This window comes from Tachysurus vachellii, chromosome 20 (genome assembly GCF_030014155.1).
Source record: "Tachysurus vachellii isolate PV-2020 chromosome 20, HZAU_Pvac_v1, whole genome shotgun sequence".
NCBI classification, from domain to species: Eukaryota; Metazoa; Chordata; class Actinopteri; order Siluriformes; family Bagridae; genus Tachysurus; species Tachysurus vachellii.
In genome coordinates, this window is record NC_083479.1 from 7,642,513 (window position 1) to 7,660,725 (window position 18,213).

General features: G+C 38.9%; 1 protein-coding gene across 1 annotated transcript; it reads left to right on the plus strand.

The window, feature by feature from the left end:
- The first annotated feature begins 281 nt into the window (after positions 1 to 281).
- ripk4 (receptor-interacting serine-threonine kinase 4) lies at positions 282 to 9,937 on the plus strand. Its single transcript, XM_060895624.1, has 8 exons — positions 282 to 598; positions 3,333 to 3,624; positions 4,749 to 4,897; positions 5,074 to 5,123; positions 5,899 to 6,057; positions 6,349 to 6,458; positions 7,003 to 7,240; positions 7,611 to 9,937. The coding sequence occupies exons 1-8, from the start codon at positions 417 to 419 to the stop codon at positions 8,879 to 8,881; spliced, it is 2,451 nt and encodes an 816-aa protein (XP_060751607.1). The 5' UTR covers positions 282 to 416; the 3' UTR covers positions 8,882 to 9,937.
- Positions 9,938 to 18,213: the final 8,276 nt, after the last annotated feature.

Genomic DNA, 18,213 nt, shown 5'->3' on the forward strand with positions numbered 1-18,213 from the left:
ATCCCCTGAGGGAAGCACAGATACCCACACCAGGATTTTGCTCACTGGTTCTGTTAAGTGTTATCTTATCATTTCTATGTAGCATTCATTTTGCTTCTTCTTATTTTGCTTTTTACTTCAGAAATCTGTTGATGTGACTTGTGAACACTGGATAAATGAGGGTTGCAAGGTAAGTTCCACGTCGGCTAAAGGCTAAAATTCCTTGAACTGGTGTTGCTTCATGCTGTTTGGTACAGGAAGTGATGTCACCAGCTGAAGTCCCACCCATCCTTCACCTGAACTGAGGGAAGGGCCAGACAGAAGTTGTCTGAACAGAAAGAGAAGAAAACACGGAAACATTCAGGTGTGTGAGTCAGTTACAGTCTTTATGTAAAGAAGAAAGAAAAAGGAGCATTCATTCTTAAAAAGTTTTCAAGATGGATGTTCAAGAGAATTCCCCAGGAGTTATGGGGTTGCTGAAGACATTTGACTCGTCTGAGTTTGGCAATTGGGAGAAAATAGGTTCTGGTGGATTTGGACAAGTGTACAAAGTACGGCACGTACAGTGGAAAACATGGTTGGCTATTAAGTGTCCTCCCAGTCTTCATGTGGATGAAAAGTGAGTGATTTTTTTTATTGTTTTATGTTATATCCTCTTTAATGTGTATATGCCTCTGTGTCTGTGTGTATGTTTGTGGGAGAAAGAAAACAAGGTGTTTCAGCATCTGTTTAATAACCCTATTTTTCTGAAGAGTGATTTGAGTTTGTTTTTGTGATATGAAGTTTATAACTAGAAAAGCCAAACTTTTGGGATGATATTGGAAGTGAATTAACTGAATCTCTCACCCATTTTTCTTGATCAAAAATAGTTTGAAGTTTGTGATCAAATATTTTGTACACTTGGTGAATTTGATCATTGACCTCTAAAAATTACACTTGGATTCATACCCCAGGGCTTTTCTGATTTAAAAAAAAGGACGGCGTTCAATCCTCTCTAGTTATTTATCATCTGAAATACATATTTGGGAGTTTTAATGTAATTGACTTCCCATCCTTGATTTTGAGTCACAGAATTGAATACGTATTATTGCCTTGGGGCATGACTATGCTTCCACCTGCCTTCATATATTTTGCACTCAAACTATTGTCAATCAGAAAAAGATATCATCAGGTATGATAAAATGACAATCCCTAGCCTTTCACTGATGTTTTATTTCCTAGTAATCTGTGTGATGATCTCTGTACAAATAGGTACAACCATTACTTATGCATGAAGAAGACATTCATATGTGAACAGCTGGTTCTGTTTTGGCAATTAATCGAAGGTAACCATGTATAACAACTCCTTAGATCTGAATTAGGTGTTCTAGGATAGAGGAAAATACACTACAGTAGATTGAATTACTCTGTGTATACTCTTTCCTAAAGAATTAGTGGGCTAAACCAGATACATAAGTCAAATGTATCCTTCCTGCCCAAGATATAGATACACACGCATACACACGCACGCACGCACACACACGCACGCACACACACACAGAGTTGTGTGTTTGCTAGTTGTTAGCTTTGTTTGTTACCTTTGGCCACATAAACAGATCAGGGTTAAATATCAGAATTATGTCATACTACCTTAGGAACAGTTTTAGGAGCAAAATTTAAATATTATATTGCATGACTAGAGATAATATGTTGGTGACAATCCAATGTTTGTGTTGTGAGCACTCTAAGTGAAGTGTAAACCCATATATGAGACAATTTTTTACTTCTGTGTGCAAAGATCAGTTGTTGATAGAAGAATGTTAGTCCTGTGAGTATTCAGCAAATGCCAAGCATACTATCAGTGCATAACATCTGCACTTTACTCTTGTACATTTCCTTCGACCAAGCCGTAAACGCAAAAGCGAGCTTTGTCCTCCATTAGCTCAGGCTGGCCTGTGTTTAGAGTAATAATGTGTGTGGCTGAAAAACCGGTTACACCGGGCCTTCATTTAAGAGGAGCTTTTGTCTGATTGTTAGTGATTGAAGCGAGAGATTAGAGAAGCAGAGTACACCTCTCTCTTTTCCTGCCCTTCCTATTCACCCTGTCCCCATTTCTCTTCACTATCCCCTTTTTGTCACAACAAACAGCTTTCATTTTTTCCTTAAAGAACCTCAAGACAAGGAAAGATCCTGTCTTAAGTGTTGACATGAGATTTGGTCAGGTACATGAATGTGTAGTATTTTACATGATTAAATCACTGTGCATGCCACTATATTTTAAACATCTTTATTGGCATTGGTTATGTTTAGATGGTAGAAAGTGAAACACTGATACAAATTGATCATACAGTATTTGATTAAGGTTTAGCCCTTAACAATTGTGAGTCATGTTTTCCATCAGGGAGGTGTAATTCTTAACTTGATTGAATTTTCATTGTATGTTATATATCTGTATCTGGATCAAATACCGTATCAGTATATGAGCAGTTCCTGAAAATTCTATAATTTAATATAATTACAGAGCAGGATATTAAAGGATATTAAATTAAATGATGTAAAATTTAATTAAAGGATATTAAATTAAAGGATACAACCAGATATGTCTATCATTATAATAAATTGGAATTAAATTGATGTGACTGCCTGCATTAAACCAGATTCATTCTGACAGTTCTCATATATATATATATATGTGTGTGTGTGTGTGTGTGTGTGTGTGTGTGTGTGTGTGTGTGTGTGTGTGTGTTAATATTTAAATGCTTTCATCAGGCTAAAACTGATAAGGTCTCTTAAGGTTTGTGCAGGCTACTTAGGAATATGTCACCTGCTCACACTATTTAATTTAGAGTTATATATGATGGCATTCCTTCTCCGTTATCCCATTAAATCCAGGATTACAAAGTGATGCGTGACAAGCAGGCAGTCGTTTGCACTGGTATCTCATAAATTCCTCACGATTACATTGTTTAGAGATTTACCGCCCTTTAGGCTTAACATGTCTGCCATCCAAATTAGCCATTAATTTACATGCACTGACATTTTAAAAACAGTCTAAAAGTCTTTAGTCAGCTGAGATCACACCAGTCATGTAATCACACATGCAAGCACAGCAATAATGTGATAAATTATATCATGGTTTAGTAAAAGTATAGATTTTCTTTTAAGTCAAAGCTGCTGTTTTATACTGTATATATTACTATGTTCAGATGACATGTTTCAATTCACATAAACTACCATCTGTTTGAAAAATCTAGTTTTTCTCTGGTTTTAGGAGTTGCTTAATCCTTTTGATCAAATACTAAATATTCTGTATCATTAATACTGAATTAATTGATCAGCAGTTTGATTTGAAGTTGTTTACTGTCTGTTTAAAGAGAGCGTGCCGAGCTCCTTGAAGAGGCCAATAAAATGGAGGCAGCAAAGTTCCGCTACATCTTGCCTGTATATGGCATCTGCAGTGATCCATTGGGCCTGGTAATGGAGTACATGGAGACAGGCTCTCTGGAGACACTGTTGGCTGCTGAGACACTGCCGTGGGTGCTGCGTTTTCGTATTATTCATGAGACAGCAGTGGGAATGAACTTCCTGCACTGCATGAACCCACCACTGCTACATCTGGACCTGAAGCCCGCAAATATACTGCTGGATGCCCACCACCATGTCAAAGTATGTGTTATGTCTCGTGGAGTATCATATGTAGGTTTTAATGACCTTACAAGTAACTCTAATAACTTGAGTTAAGTAACTGCTTCTTAGTCTGTGAAGCTGTTTGTTAAAAATTTCTACCATTTTACATATACACACACATATTGTTTTACTGGACTATCAAACAGATTTTTATATATATATTTTTTTTATATATAATATGAGTATGCACAGTATTTTCTTGGACATAGAAGTGTGTTAGATGTATAATATGAGTTTATTAGGTGAATTGGAAATGTAGTTTGGAAATGGGAATTGCTTCCTTAATGGCCTTAAACCTTTAGTTCCATGTGATTCCCCAAAGGCAAATATGCTTTCCCAGCCATTATCCCATATTTGCCTGTCCTCCTTATGGATGAGTAAGCATGGAGTGGGAGGATGGGTGGGAAATCACTTTGCTGTATTGAAAAGGATGGATGTAAATACATCCATCCCGGGCCAGCCTGAACAAGTTGGCTAAGCGGCTTTAATGCGCAGCAGGCACACACCTGCACAAATCCACACACACTTAGTCAACAAGGCCTTCCCACCTCTCGGGGTGAGCAAAAGGCACAGCAACTCACAACCTACCTTTTCTAGAAATGGTGACAGTGTCCCCTTTGTGGTTAATGCCACTGTGCCCACCACCAAGCAACCTCTCTCTCCACATTTTTCACTGCAATGCAAGGGCAAATCATTTGTTAGCATTCTGATGACATTACAGTAAGCTCATTAAGTGGTCACAAAATGGCCACAAATTGTGATTGTTCAGCACATACTTCATTTTAACCTGTTTTTAAACATTCACCACATTTTTAGCTTTTTGGTAAAGAAAACATAATAATTTGGCAAAATAACAGCCCCTTGGAAGTGCGTTATGCTGTTTTTGCTTATTCTTTAATGTTTTAAAGTGTTTTTGAGAACCAGAATTCTATAATGTTTAGGCTTGTGCATGTCAAATATCATCACCTCTTGGTTCCTAGTCAGTTTATGATGTATTGGTGGAAGATCATTCACTTCCTAATTGGTTGAAAATGTATTGTGGAAAATAAACTGAAAAGATAGCCTTTATGTCTCACATTTATCTTTTCTTATTTTATTTTTAGATCTCAGACTTTGGCTTGGCCAGATGGAATGGCTTTGCCAGGAACGATGACATCAGTCGTGATGGATTTTGTGGCACTATTGCCTACCTACCTCCTGAAAGGATCATAGAGAAGGAAAGGGTCTCTGATACCAAGCATGATGTCTACAGGTCAGTTTTATTGGCATGGCATTATTTACAAGATTGAAAGTTATAGAAGCATATGATCATCTCTATAACATTTCTGTACATACATTAAAATCATTTCATGTTGTGTTATATTTTGCAGTGTTTGCCCTGCTTTTTTATGAGGTATGTTAATACTCATCTGTACTCTCTTTATACAGCTTCTCGATAGTTATCTGGGGAATTCTCACACAGAAAAAGCCATATCAAGGTAAGGTAGAGAACAATGATCCTGTTTGTCAGTGATTCAAGTGTCAACCATGTCCCATTTACTAATTACTAATTAGCTCTACCGATTAGCCTGTTATTGTTAGGACTATTCAGTCTAAGCAGTCAATGTTCACAATACAGTTTTGAGGTCAGTCAGTCCTACATGCTCTACAGGATGCATGAAAATCAGGTTAAGTTCATTTTTAATTTTCAAGGTCATATTTTATTAGCATTGCTGAGTGATCCTTTTTGTTTGGTTGTTTTTTCCCCTCAGGTCTGTCATATACAGTATAGAATTATGTATGACAAGAATAAAAATCACATCTTGAAGGGATTGTCTATGGTTTTAGTAACTGGCATTTGGTAATAATGACTGTTGAAATAGCTTAAATCCAAAATAGCTGTCTGTGTTTGTTTTCTGTCACTGGTTCTGTCACTGGTTCACTGGTCCAAAAGTCTTCTGGAAAAAAGCAATGCAATCACATTTTTGTGTTGATACAGAGACTTGGGAATATAAAGGACAACTTCAACCCCTTGAAAAAATCTATTTTTCATTCTTCTGTGCCTCAGTTCAGAACAGTTCATCTTCAAGCGTTCAATTTTAGTCACATGTATGCACCCTCACCCTTGTATGGGATAGTGTTGTGTGTATATATCATCTATCTGTCATGTAAACTGACACTGTGATTGCCTCCATTTTTACAGCAAAGTTAGTCCTATGTTTCTGAGCAAGCCACAGCAGTGATTTGAAACCTTGTTTATTTTGTGTCCTATAGGGGAGAATAACATTCTGCATATCATGGTGAAGGTGGTGAAAGGGGTTCGTCCAGACCTGAGCTCTTTGCCCCGCAGTCGACCTCAGGCGTGTTCAGGCTTTATAGCCCTCATGCAGAAATGCTGGAGTGGCTCTCCTGATGCCAGGCCAAGTTTCCAGGGTGAATGTCCCATATAACTCTTCCAACATAGATATGTTTACAGTTTACAAAAAAATGTTTTTCCACTGTGTAATGTGTGTGTGTGTGTGTGTGTGTGTGTGTGTGTATATATATATATATATATATATATGAGAGATAGAGAGAGAGAGAGAGAATACAATGTTAAGTAGGAATTACATGAGGTCTGTACAAGGATATTTTCAATAATTCAGTAGTCATAACATGAAGTGTGTGTGTGTGTAGAAATGAAGTAATCTGATTTATTGTAAGATTGTTTGTTGTTGTCTACAGAGATTACATCTGAGGTAGAGGAGCTGTGTTCAAAACCCCATGATGAGGCCAGAGGATCAATGTCTGAGCCAGACTCCTCACCCTGTCCAGCTCCTGTGAGCTCAGAACAGGTAACGCCAAATCTACCAAACACCAAGTTGCTAAGATCCTATTTCTGAGACTATTCTGACATTCTTATTCTTATTCTTATTCTTATCCCTTTAACGTTGCTTTTTCTCAAAACTCTGTGTACCGGGAAATCAGGTACTATGTAAAGATCTTTGTGCAACATGACAGCATGAAAAAATCTTGATGAGCATTTAAGGGTATTTGTCTGTCACAATCACAGCTCACCTATTGGGCAACTGTATGGCATGAATTATGTTCTTTAAGCACATACCATAAATGTTTCGTACATTTAGTTACATTACAGCAAGTCAAGGGAATCCAACTGAGCAGCATTGTTTAAGTGCAAATTAATTTCCTGATTTAGCAGAATATTTTGGAATATTAGTGTAAACATTCGAAAGCAAGTCAAATACAAGAGTTCACAGTAATATCTCTGTCTGTAATTTGTATGTTAACATAATGTTACATTTCAAAATAGGAGCAACATTACTTCTGTTTAAGGTTAATTAATTTCAGTACATTATATTTGTTTGCTCTTGTGTTTAGGAGCAAAAGCCTGTAAGGCCAAAGTCAGCCATGTTACCGGAGAAGGACTATAGCCTTTCTGAGTTGCTGAGTCAAATAGACTCTGGGATTTCTCGCAGCTTTGATCATGTTAAAGAGGACTGCCTGGAGAGCAAAGACAACACCAGCAAGAGACTGTCAGGAATTTCCTCTGTGGACTCCGCCTTCTCATCCCAAGGCTCCATCACACTCTCCTTTGAAAGGGAGAATTCAGTCAATGGTATAAGGGTTTATTTGACACTGATTCTCACATTGTTTTAAGATGCACTATGACCATATGTTTGTAGCTTGCTTTTGTTGTTGTTATTTTGGAAGTCAATTTTAACATTGGCTTTTGGGGATATTAGTATATTCTGATACGATATATAGCTATACCGATAGGCCAGTTCATTATTCTATATGATTCCCCCACTTTAAGTATTTAAGTCATTTAAGTCCTACTTATCAGTCTGAAAATCATCAGTTTAATAACTTGATTTAAAAATATATATGATTTTTTTTATGGCCAGAAAACCTTAGGTCAGTTCAGTATTGTTGCTTATTGGTTTTAAATGCAGATTCAATAAATCTTTTTTTTTTTTAACACTCAGAGTCATGTGATCTACAAAAGAAGAAGCTATGCGAAGCCATTCGTACTGAAGACACAGCAAAACTAATGAAGCTTCTACAGCCACAGGATGTGGAGCTCCGTCTAGAAGGTGGCGGTGGCCTACTTCACTATGCTGCAACACTGGGCAATGAGGAGGCTGTGAAATTTCTACTTCTCAACAACTGCAGTGCTAATATGGCTGATTGGCGTGGTGCCACACCACTGCATGTGGCCGTGGAGAAGCATTTAAGAAGTGTCACTGAGATATTGTTAAGCCGCAAAGGAACTGATGTGAATGCTAAAGACGAGGATCAGTACACAGCCCTGCATTTTGCCGCTCAGAATGGCGATGAGGCTCTGGCACGTCTGCTTCTGGAGCGACGGGCATCAGCCAGTGAGGCAGATGCACAGGGGCGTACAGCCGCACATGTGGCATGTCAGCATGGGTGTGAAGGTGTTCTGCGTGTGCTCTTGAGTCGAGGCGCTGTTGACGCCCATGCCGCTGCCAAAGATGGGTGGACACCACTGCATCTGGCAGCCTGGCGTGGCCACTCCACCATCTCCAAGTTGTTGGCTAAGCAGGCAGGTGCCGATGTGGATGCGACAACTGCCGATGGCCGCACACCACTGCACCTGGCAGCACAGACAGGCCGATACAGGGTGGCACGTGTGCTGGTGGAGCTGGGTGCTAATGTGCAACAGACCTCAAGCCCCGACCTACGATCGCCACTGCACGTTGCAGCTGAGACAGGCCACACGAGCACTGCACGCCTGCTACTGAAGCATGGTGCTGATATCCAAGGACGCACAGTTCAGGGCTGCACTGCCTTGCACCTAGCAGCTCAGCGTGGCCACTTGGCCACGGTAAAAATGCTCCTGGAGGAGGGTGCTGATGTCCGGAGTGCCAACCGTGCCCTGCGCACTGCATGCCATCTGGCAGCTGAAGCTGGTCATGTCCAGGTGTTCAGTGAGCTGCTGGAGAGGTGGCCTGAGGTAGTAACAGTGCAGGACGAGGATGGTTTAGCACCATTGCACCTAGCATTGCGGAGTGGACACATGGACATTACGCGTCTCTTGCTGAGCAACGGAAACTCAGAGGCGGACATTTTGCATCCAGAACCCAAGAATCTGAACACTAAAACATCTGAGGGGCTCCACAGGAAAGTACTTATCCTGAAACTAACCGTGCCAAAGGGCAACAACTCTACACAGGACTCAGCAGACACACAACTGCCCTCTGCACACTCTGCTAAGACTAGCACAGAGACCTGATAGATTTGATAGTGTCTCTTTCTGCTATGTTGTGTAAGAAAATCTATGCATTGAAAAAATCGATGGACTGTTACACCCTTTTGGTAAAGAGACTTTTAACTATCTATTTCCAATTTTTGTATATAATGTAATTATTTGGTTGGGGTCCTTTTAATATAAGTACCTCTTGAATATTTTTTATTTCTATGGATTTTTGGGGCTCTTGAAACGTTTTCCAGCAGTAATAAAAAAACATTCCTGATTAGGAAAAGGATGATGTGTATATACAAGTACTGTACATAGAATCTGGACCAATCATTGCTATGCCCTTTTCAGCAAGATCTTTTTGTCACAGCCATTCTTTTAACAGTTATCCGTTTACTGTTTGAGTATTGTTTTTACCACGTTATGTATTTGCCATTCATTCCTGAAAATAAAACACCTGAAATAAATGTAACCTTAAACATGAAAAATATAATGTATTAAAATAGCAGGTCATTGCTTAATATTGAGGTCAGATCATGAGCACCTGTACTCTGTTACCCCAGTGCCTAAATCCTGGCAGTGCTTCAAGGCTATTTCAAATCCACAAGGCTAATTATACCATTTAATACCTCTGGTCGCATGACAGCCAGAAGAGTATTTAGAACCACTTGGCTCCCACCATGGGAACAGGGCCTGAGGGGGATCACAGGTGATGTGTGGGTGGGGAGTGGAAATGGGGGCGGTAACTGTACATTGTGAATACCACCATGTCAAGACTGTTAGCCAATTCCTGAGACCACCTTATCTTTTCATCACTTTGTGAAAGCAGAGCACCGTGCCTCACTGACGCCACGAGGAGCAGAGCTTTCACAACCCACAATTAACTCAGAAAGGAACTGCAGCATGTTACTTACCTTGGCATTCATATCCTCCTTTATCCTGAATTTACTCACTGGTAAACTGTGTATTTGTGCATATGCTTGCATATACAAGCCAGGGCTTTGACATTTGTAATTAGATAAAAAAAAAGACATTGTCATATTTTTATATTCAGAATTAAATACCTATAGTGTTTAAACAGTTTTATGTTTTTGTATTTTGATGGTACAATAAAAGTACATCGTGTTTATTAAATCAAAAGTTTATCTTTGTTTTCTTTCATACATTTATTCATTTACACTATACACATAGGAACACTATAGAAAAACAAGCAACACTTTACCCCCATACTCTCAATTAAGAATAAAGAACACAACGTATGACACAACATACAAGAAAATTGATTAATATAAATGAAACCAAATCAGTGGTATTGCTCCTGTCCATCTTCCATGTTATCATATCCTTAACTGATGGTCTCCACAAATAACGGAAAATCACACAATTCCCTATATGTGTGTGTGTGTGTGTGTGTGTGTGTGTGTGTGTGTGTGACCTTCAGGGCTTAACACTCTTCGGGAACCATTTCATACAGGCCTTCATTTTCATGTTGTTTAATGTATAATCATTAGTCTGAGCGAAATGAGAGCTTTAGAGATCTCTGATGTTATGGAGTATGCTTTTTTTTAAATCGACTCAATTAAGTGATGAAACAAATTGCACTGATGTTTTTCCCCTGAGTTCAAATAATTTGGTATTTATGTTTAAAATGTTCTAATCTCTACAAATGCTCTAAAAAATATATGTTTATGCTTCCATGCATATCATGTTTTATTTGCTCTGTAGAAACTAGAAAGTTAATATTCAAAAGTCCAGATCAAACAGTAGTCATTTCAGCATTCAAGTAGTGGAATTTGTGACTGTACAATTAAACATTACAGCTGTGGCAGAACAACAGAGAGATGTAAATACTAAAGTAAAAAACAGAATACAACAAATAGAATCAAGTAGAATTATTTTTCTAAGAACAGGCTGCTTTACATTATGCTTTTGTATTCAGTCCAGCCTGGAGAGCCTGGTATTTCTTTATGACTTCCTTCCTGATCTACACTGCTTACTCACCCTGCACCTAACCAAATATTTGTATGAGTACACCTTGCAAGTAAAAAAACAAAACAAAATGACACTATTTCATACTTGATATAGCCACAATCTAAATGAAAGTGTAAAAGAGCAGGCAGTGGTGGCTCAAGTGGTTGTTGATCAGATCAGCAAGGTTCAAGCGTCACACCACTGCAGCTGTTGGGCCCCCGAGCAATGCCCTTAATTCTCTCTGCTCCAGGGGTGCTGTATCATGACTGACCCTGTACTCTGGCCCTAACCTCCAAAAACAATACTGGGATATATGAAGAAAGAATTTCACTGTGCTGTAATGTATATGTGACAATAATAAAGGCTTCTTCTTCTTCTTCTTTTAAAAGTTTGTGAGTTAGTGATATCAATCAACTGGTTTCTGTAAACACCATTTGCATCTGAGGTACTTTCAGTAAATGCACTTATTTATTATTATTAATGGCACTTATTCTTATACGGACAATCGTCTAAAAATCCTATCAAAACGCAAGACTCAATCGGTTTCCTTTTAATCAAAATACTAAATAAACGAATTTTGACGAATATACATTTCTCATAATCACACTGCATATAAGGTATGATCTTGTGTGTCATGGGCATCTGCATTGTTAGCTTTTCCAAGACAAAGTCAAGGAGAAGATCTGAGCCTCTTTGTCTTTTCTTCAAAACTGGCCAAACTTGTCCCACAACATCCGAGATGGTGCATAAGGAACAAGCCATGACATGTGTATGCACACAAACACATACACACGCATTTAACACATCAGTGGCCATTTAAGGAGTTGACAATGGTCAATCTCAGTGATTTTACAGCTAGGTTTTGAGCATACACTTAAGCCTATACACACACTAGCATACAAATGTGCTGCTGATCTCAGTGAAAGTTATTCATTAACAGACTAACAAACAATTTAATGTGGACATGCTGCCCGTGATCCTTCCTAATTTTTTCAACTTGCTTCCCTTTTCTATTTAGACATTCACCATAACACACCCACCCTAAACTTAATCCCAGAAGGCAATCAATTTAAACTATACTGCCTATAATAATACCTGCGTTACTCACTTTTAGTCCAGGCCTAGAGTAAGAAAATGAGATTCACAGAATTAACAAGTGATTTGGACAATCTGAAAGATGTGAAAAGTGTGTCTTTAATTTGTAAACGGTGTATCAGGTGTCTGTATTTCTCCCTTTCACAATGAACAGCTCATTTTATTATTGTGTGAATTACTGGCAGTGAGTTCTTCATACAGCAAGTTCTCCTCCAAATAAATAGCCCAGGTGTGATTAATAGTCTGCTCTATAACATGCAGATCTTTTCTTGAAGCAAATGTGTCATGTGATGCTACTGGCATGACTGAACTTGAATTGCATTCCTTCCATCTTAACAAATAAATAAGCTATTGTTAGACCCTTCCATAGCGCCATCCTGTGCACAGTAGGTGAAGTGACATGTCAGGGTAGACCTGTGGTTCTGCATGAATTGTAGTGCAAAACATCCTGTTTATCAAAAAATTAATGAATGAACGAACAATCCACTGACCTGATTGTGCACTGTAATACAAAAACAATTGATGACTGATCACTGATTTCCCTTCCTGGACCATGTCCTGCACTTTTATTGTGTTTTTCTTCTTATATGCAAAACCAACTGATGAGCTCAGCCCTCTGCTATTAGTAGAGAAGGCATATAAACTTGCAAATAAGGTTAGCAGAACTGGATCTGGATTACTATTACTATTAATCACACATTTTTCATGTCTCCAAGTTTTGGAGAATGTTACTTCAGTAATGTTTGGTTTCATAACAATGTTTAGCACATCATCTCATTTCTGGACATTTTATATATCTTGCTTTTTGTTTCAGATCAATTGAAAAACACTTAATCTGTTTAAAAATTCCTGCTATATTTCACTATCATTACCAATATTATCAATATAAATATTATCATTTAGCAAAGCAAACCCTCATTTCTACTAATTAAAATTGAACTGATGACAAGTTTATGTGTACAGCTGTAGGCCATGTGACAATGTCTAAAGTCATATTTTCTATCGTTAAAAAGCTTGTACAGTTTTAACACTTATTTTGTTACTTTCAAGGCCTCTCATGAGTTATATAATACAAATATGATTATAATAAAAATCAGATATATTTGTCATGTTTAAAATGAACAGGAAACATTATGTGGCTTGGGTCATTTAAACAGCGACATGGTTGGTTACAACACATAATGGTTTTGTTATAATCATATGCATACCCAGTCAACCAGGTGGCAGCGCACACCTACTTTTATAGAGACATTCTCCGGGTGTGAAACATTTTTAATTGAATATCTAATGTTTATACACTCACCTCATTTAAAATACCAGAATAGAATTTTATACTTTCAGCCTTGTACATCATATATAATGTACACTTGGTATAAGCTTGCATCTGTCACAATTATACGTGCAATATAATTATCAAACATTAAAAGTGCAATATAATTATCAAAGACTTTATTTATGTAATCTTACTGACATATTTAAGAGCATGCAAATCTACCATAAATACCATATACAGTATAATGTAATCTTTACAACCATATATACCGTATCCAAATATAAATCAGCATTCAGTCATTTCCCTACTGTTTTTTGCCAGTCTAAAATTTTCAATTTATGAAATAAATAAATTAATCTTTTTATTTTTTAAATTTAAAAAAAAAAAAAATTACTCAAATGATTTCTGGCACCATCTCAGGGCCACTGACCTAGACTACTTGTTCTGAGCAGGTGTTGACAGTGAACCGGGGCCCCCTGGCACCATCTCAGGGCCTCAGTTTGAGAACCAGGGGCCTAGACCACTTGTTCTGAGCAGGTGTTGTCAGTGAACAGGCTGTAAAACTGTTAGCTAAGTTACAGACACTCATGAAAAACTGATGCTGATTATCTGGGAAACATCTCTAACAGCAGTCAAAATGTCATTGTGTCAAACAAGTTGTGAATTTGTTGTGACATTAAAACAGGAGATCATGAGTTACTCTGTGCTCAAAGTGATGCTTGCAGCTTCAGTGGTTTTCTCTGTGGGTGAACAAAGATGATGCTGAACAATTCCAAGATTTGCTTTTTTTTCCATTGGTTGTTGCGTTAAATCTTACCCAGATACAATAGTGCTATTTTTTGATTGGCTATTGTGTAGCTTCTTTTTTTGATTGAATGATAAGTGTCAGGCTTGACTAAGAACTCCAGGGGAGACGCGCTAGATTCCTGCCCGGTTCCATAGAGACAGTGCTGCGGACAGATACATTTTGGGCGCTGCGGCATATTAAATATATGATAAATAGACAAAAAGTTTTTCTGCGTGAGAAATACAATGTGTGGCAGGAGAGGGTGACAAAAGACCGAAATGCGTGACTGTCACGCTCAATGTGTGACACTTGACAGCCCTGTAGATAATAATTTACCACACAGAGGTATATGCATTCATTCATTACCCACATATCCTCGTTGACTCCTTCTAGACAGATAGATATTAATATAACAATCAAGTCAAGTCAAGAAGCTTTTATTGTCATTTCAACCATATATAGCTGTTGCAGTACACAGTGATATGAGACAATGTTTCTCCAGGACCATGGTGCTACATAAAACAAAGACAGGGCTAAGGACTTAAGTAAGTAAGTCCTAGCCACATAAAGTGCAACTGTGTAACCTGGTGCAAACAGTGCAGGACAAAAAATTACAAGACAATACAAAAAAGACTATACACAAAAGACAATAAACAGAAACAGTACCAGCCAGCGTAAATACTGGTAAATAAACTGGTTGATGGATGTATGTTGGAAGTGTGTGTATTTGGTGTAGGTCTGTGCAGTCCATACTGTTGATGTGCGTGTGTATGTTGTGCTCAGAACAGTTCAGTTTCAGTTATTAAGGAGTCTAATGGCTTGTGAAAGAAACTGATACACAGTCTAGTCGTGAGGGCCCGAATGCTTCGGTACCTTTTTCCAGATGGCAGGAGGGTGAAGAGTGTGTGAGGGGTGTGTGGGGTCATCCACAATGCTGTTGGCTTTGCGGATGCAGCGTGTGGGGTAAGTGTCAATGATAGAGGGAAGAGAGACCCCAATGATCTTCTCAGCTGTCCTTTCTATCCGCTGCAGTTTTTTTGTGATCCGAGATGATGAAGTTCCCAAACCAGATAGTGATGCAGCTGCTCTGAATACTCTCAATGGTCCCTCTGTAAAAAATAGTCAGGATGGGGGGAGGGAGATGTGCCTTTCTCAGCCTTCGTAAGAAGTAGAGATGCTGCTGGGCTTTCTTGGTGATGGAGTTGGTGTTGAGTAACCAGGTGAAGTTCTCCGCTAGATGAACACCAAGAATTTGTCAATGTTCAGCGGAGAGTGGTTGCTCTGTGCTCTTCTGAAGTCAACAACCATCTCTTTAGTTTTATCAACATTCAGAGACAGGTTGTTGGCTCTACACCAGGTACTTAGCTGTTGCACCTCCTCCCTGTATGCTGGCTCATCATTCTTGCTGATGAGACCCACCACGGTCGTGTCATCAGCGAACTTGATCATATGGTTTGATCTGTGCATTGCTGCACAGTCGTGAGCCAGCAAGGTGAACAGCAGTGGACTGAGCACGCAGCCCTGAGGGGCTCTAGTGTCCAGTGTGGTGGTGCTGGAGATGCTGTTCCCGATCCGGACTGACTGAGATCTTAGTCACGAAGTCTAGGATCCAGTTGCAGAGTGAGATGTTCAGTCCCAGCAGGTTCAGCTTATCAATCAGGTGCTAAGGGATGATTGTATTGAATGCTGAACTAAAGTCGATGAACAGCATTCGTACATAAGTGTCTTTATTGTCCAGGTGGGTGAGGGCTAAATGAAGGGCTGTGGCAATGGCATTGTCCGTGGAGTGGTTTGGATGATGGCGAACTGTAGGGGGTCCTGTGAGGGTGGTAACTGGGTCTTGATGTGCCTTATGAGGAGCTCCTCGAAGAACTTCATAACAATGGGTGTGAGTGTGACGGGACGATAGTCATTGAGGCAGGACACTGTATGGGACAATGGTGGTTGTCTTAATGCACGTAGGAACAACGGCGCTGCTCAGGGAAATGTTAAAGATGTCTTTGAAGAAATCCTTTAGGTGTTCTGGGCATTCTCTGAGCAACCAGCCAGGAATGTTGTCTGGTCCAGCAGCCTTCCGTGGGTTAACTCTACATAGAGTTCTCCTCACGTCGGCCGTGGATAGACAGAGTACCTGGTCGTCGGGGGGAGGGGTGATCTTCCTTGCCAATACGTTGTTCTAACCCTAACCCTAACCCTAATCCTAACCCTAACCCTAACCTTTTGGTGAGTTTGATTTATGTGTGTCAAATAATGCAGTGCCTTCCTAAATGGTGCAAATAATGCAGTGCCTTCCTAAATGGTGCAAATAATACAGTGCCTTCCTAAATGGTGCAAATAATGCAGAGACTTTCTAAATGGTACAAATAATGCAGTGCCTTCATAAATGGTGCAAATAATGCAGTGCCTTCCTAAATGGTGAAAATAATGCAGTGCCTTCCTAAATGGTGCAAATAATGCAGTGAATTCCTTAATGGTGCAAATAATGAAGTGCCTTCCTAAATGGTGCAAATAATGCAGTGAATTCCTAAATGGTGCAAATAATTTAGAGCCTTCCTAAATGGTGCAAATAATGCAGTGCCTTCCTAAATTGTGCAAAAATGCAGTGAATTCCTAAATGGTGCAAATAATGCATAGCCTTCCTAAATGGTGCAAATAATGTAGTGCCTTTCACAACAAATATTGAGGCATACACTCATGGGCCTTATCTAAATCCAAAAAACACATGCATACTTATATGACTCCACACAAAATTGTGTACAATAATAAGCTTTATTGTCCCTCCTGAATCCTAGGTACAAAAATAGACAGAATGTCTGTGATTCCCCTCTGCTCCACATTTCTGAAAATTAGGAACACTGTAAGTCAAAGGAGTAACAGCTCCATAGAAATCAACTTTCCTTTCTGACAGAAGTGATGCAAATTAGAAAGATGGGCCTCTTTGCTCAAAGAGATGTTTGCAGGTCGGTTTTTAGGATCGTTGTCCTGTTGGAAGAGTTGCAACCAAGGTGTAATTTCTGGCTTTTCTGGAATGATGTTTCATTTCACTGTGTACTACAACAGCTATATATAGACAAAATGATCATTTTCAGCCTCTTGACTTAACTCTTTCTGATTGCTAACAATTTGAGAGAGAATTCTTTGGATTAAACACTACCCTTTATCGCTGACTATCGTTAGCTTTAACAGTTCCTTCGTTGTGGTTTTGGCGTTCAGTCAAACCATTCAGACCTAAGTTCTTTCTTACAGCCATCTCTATAACAGTATTTTCCCTTTAGAAACCCCCCTGCGGGCTCTGGGATTCCCCACTCAACAGCTTCTAAGCTATAGTACATTTACACTTTACAATAATACAGTCACAATGGTATTTGGGTGGTGTATACATGGGTTTAATGTACATGTTTAAAAAAAGTAAACTATTATTACTGGTTCAATGAACAAAAGTGTGGACTGTACCATGTACATCCATAGAGTGTTTACAACCAATTTTAAATCCCAAACATGTCTCTTATGTACGATATATTGTAATGATCCTCAGACCACCATAACGTTTACATATCATCGTCATTAAAATATCAAACAATGAATTCATTCATTCATTCATCTTCTACCGCTTATCCGAACAATGAATTCAGCTTTGTTTTTTGTTTCGAAAACTTCACCCTCGTCGACGTAATAATGATTGGTTCCGTACTTTCCGTAAACGGAAACTGTCCCCTTCGTCAGCGTTGCTGTTCTTGTAGGTATTGTTGCCAGGTCCGCGACTTTACTACTGTTTGTAATTCGCCTGTAAACCTTTTACATTCATACCTTTGATTATGTGAGTTTTGCAATACAAATAGCTGTTGGACCTTATTATTTAAATAAAAACGTATTCTTTTATAAATACTGAATGCGCAATTTTCACATATGAATAAATATTTATAATGTAAAGATCGTAAAATGATCTACTCGTTTTGATAAAGCTGTGTGAGGATGCTGTCTGCTTCAAATGCTAAACCATCATCCCCGTCCCAAAGAAACTCAAGATAACAGGACTTAATGTCTACAGACCTGTGGCACTGACGTCTGTCGTCATGAAATCGTTCGGAAAACTAGTTCTGGCTTATCTGAAACACTTCAGTGGACCCCTTGCAGTGTGCTTATTGAGCAAACAGGTCCGAGGATGATGCAGTGAACTTGGGACTGCATTATATCCTGCAACACCTGCTCAGGGACTTATGTGAGGATCGTGTTTGTAGACTT

Bases quoted from the DNA above. Each gene is read 5' to 3' on its own strand.
- ripk4 (XM_060895624.1), top strand. From the start codon at position 417: ATGGATGTTCAAGAGAATTCCCCAGGAGTTATGGGGTTGCTGAAGACA. The intron at 3,625-4,748 runs GTATGTGTTATG...TTTTATTTTTAG, and splicing joins ATGCCCACCACCATGTCAAA to ATCTCAGACTTTGGCTTGGC. The intron at 6,459-7,002 runs GTAACGCCAAAT...TCTTGTGTTTAG, and splicing joins CTCCTGTGAGCTCAGAACAG to GAGCAAAAGCCTGTAAGGCC.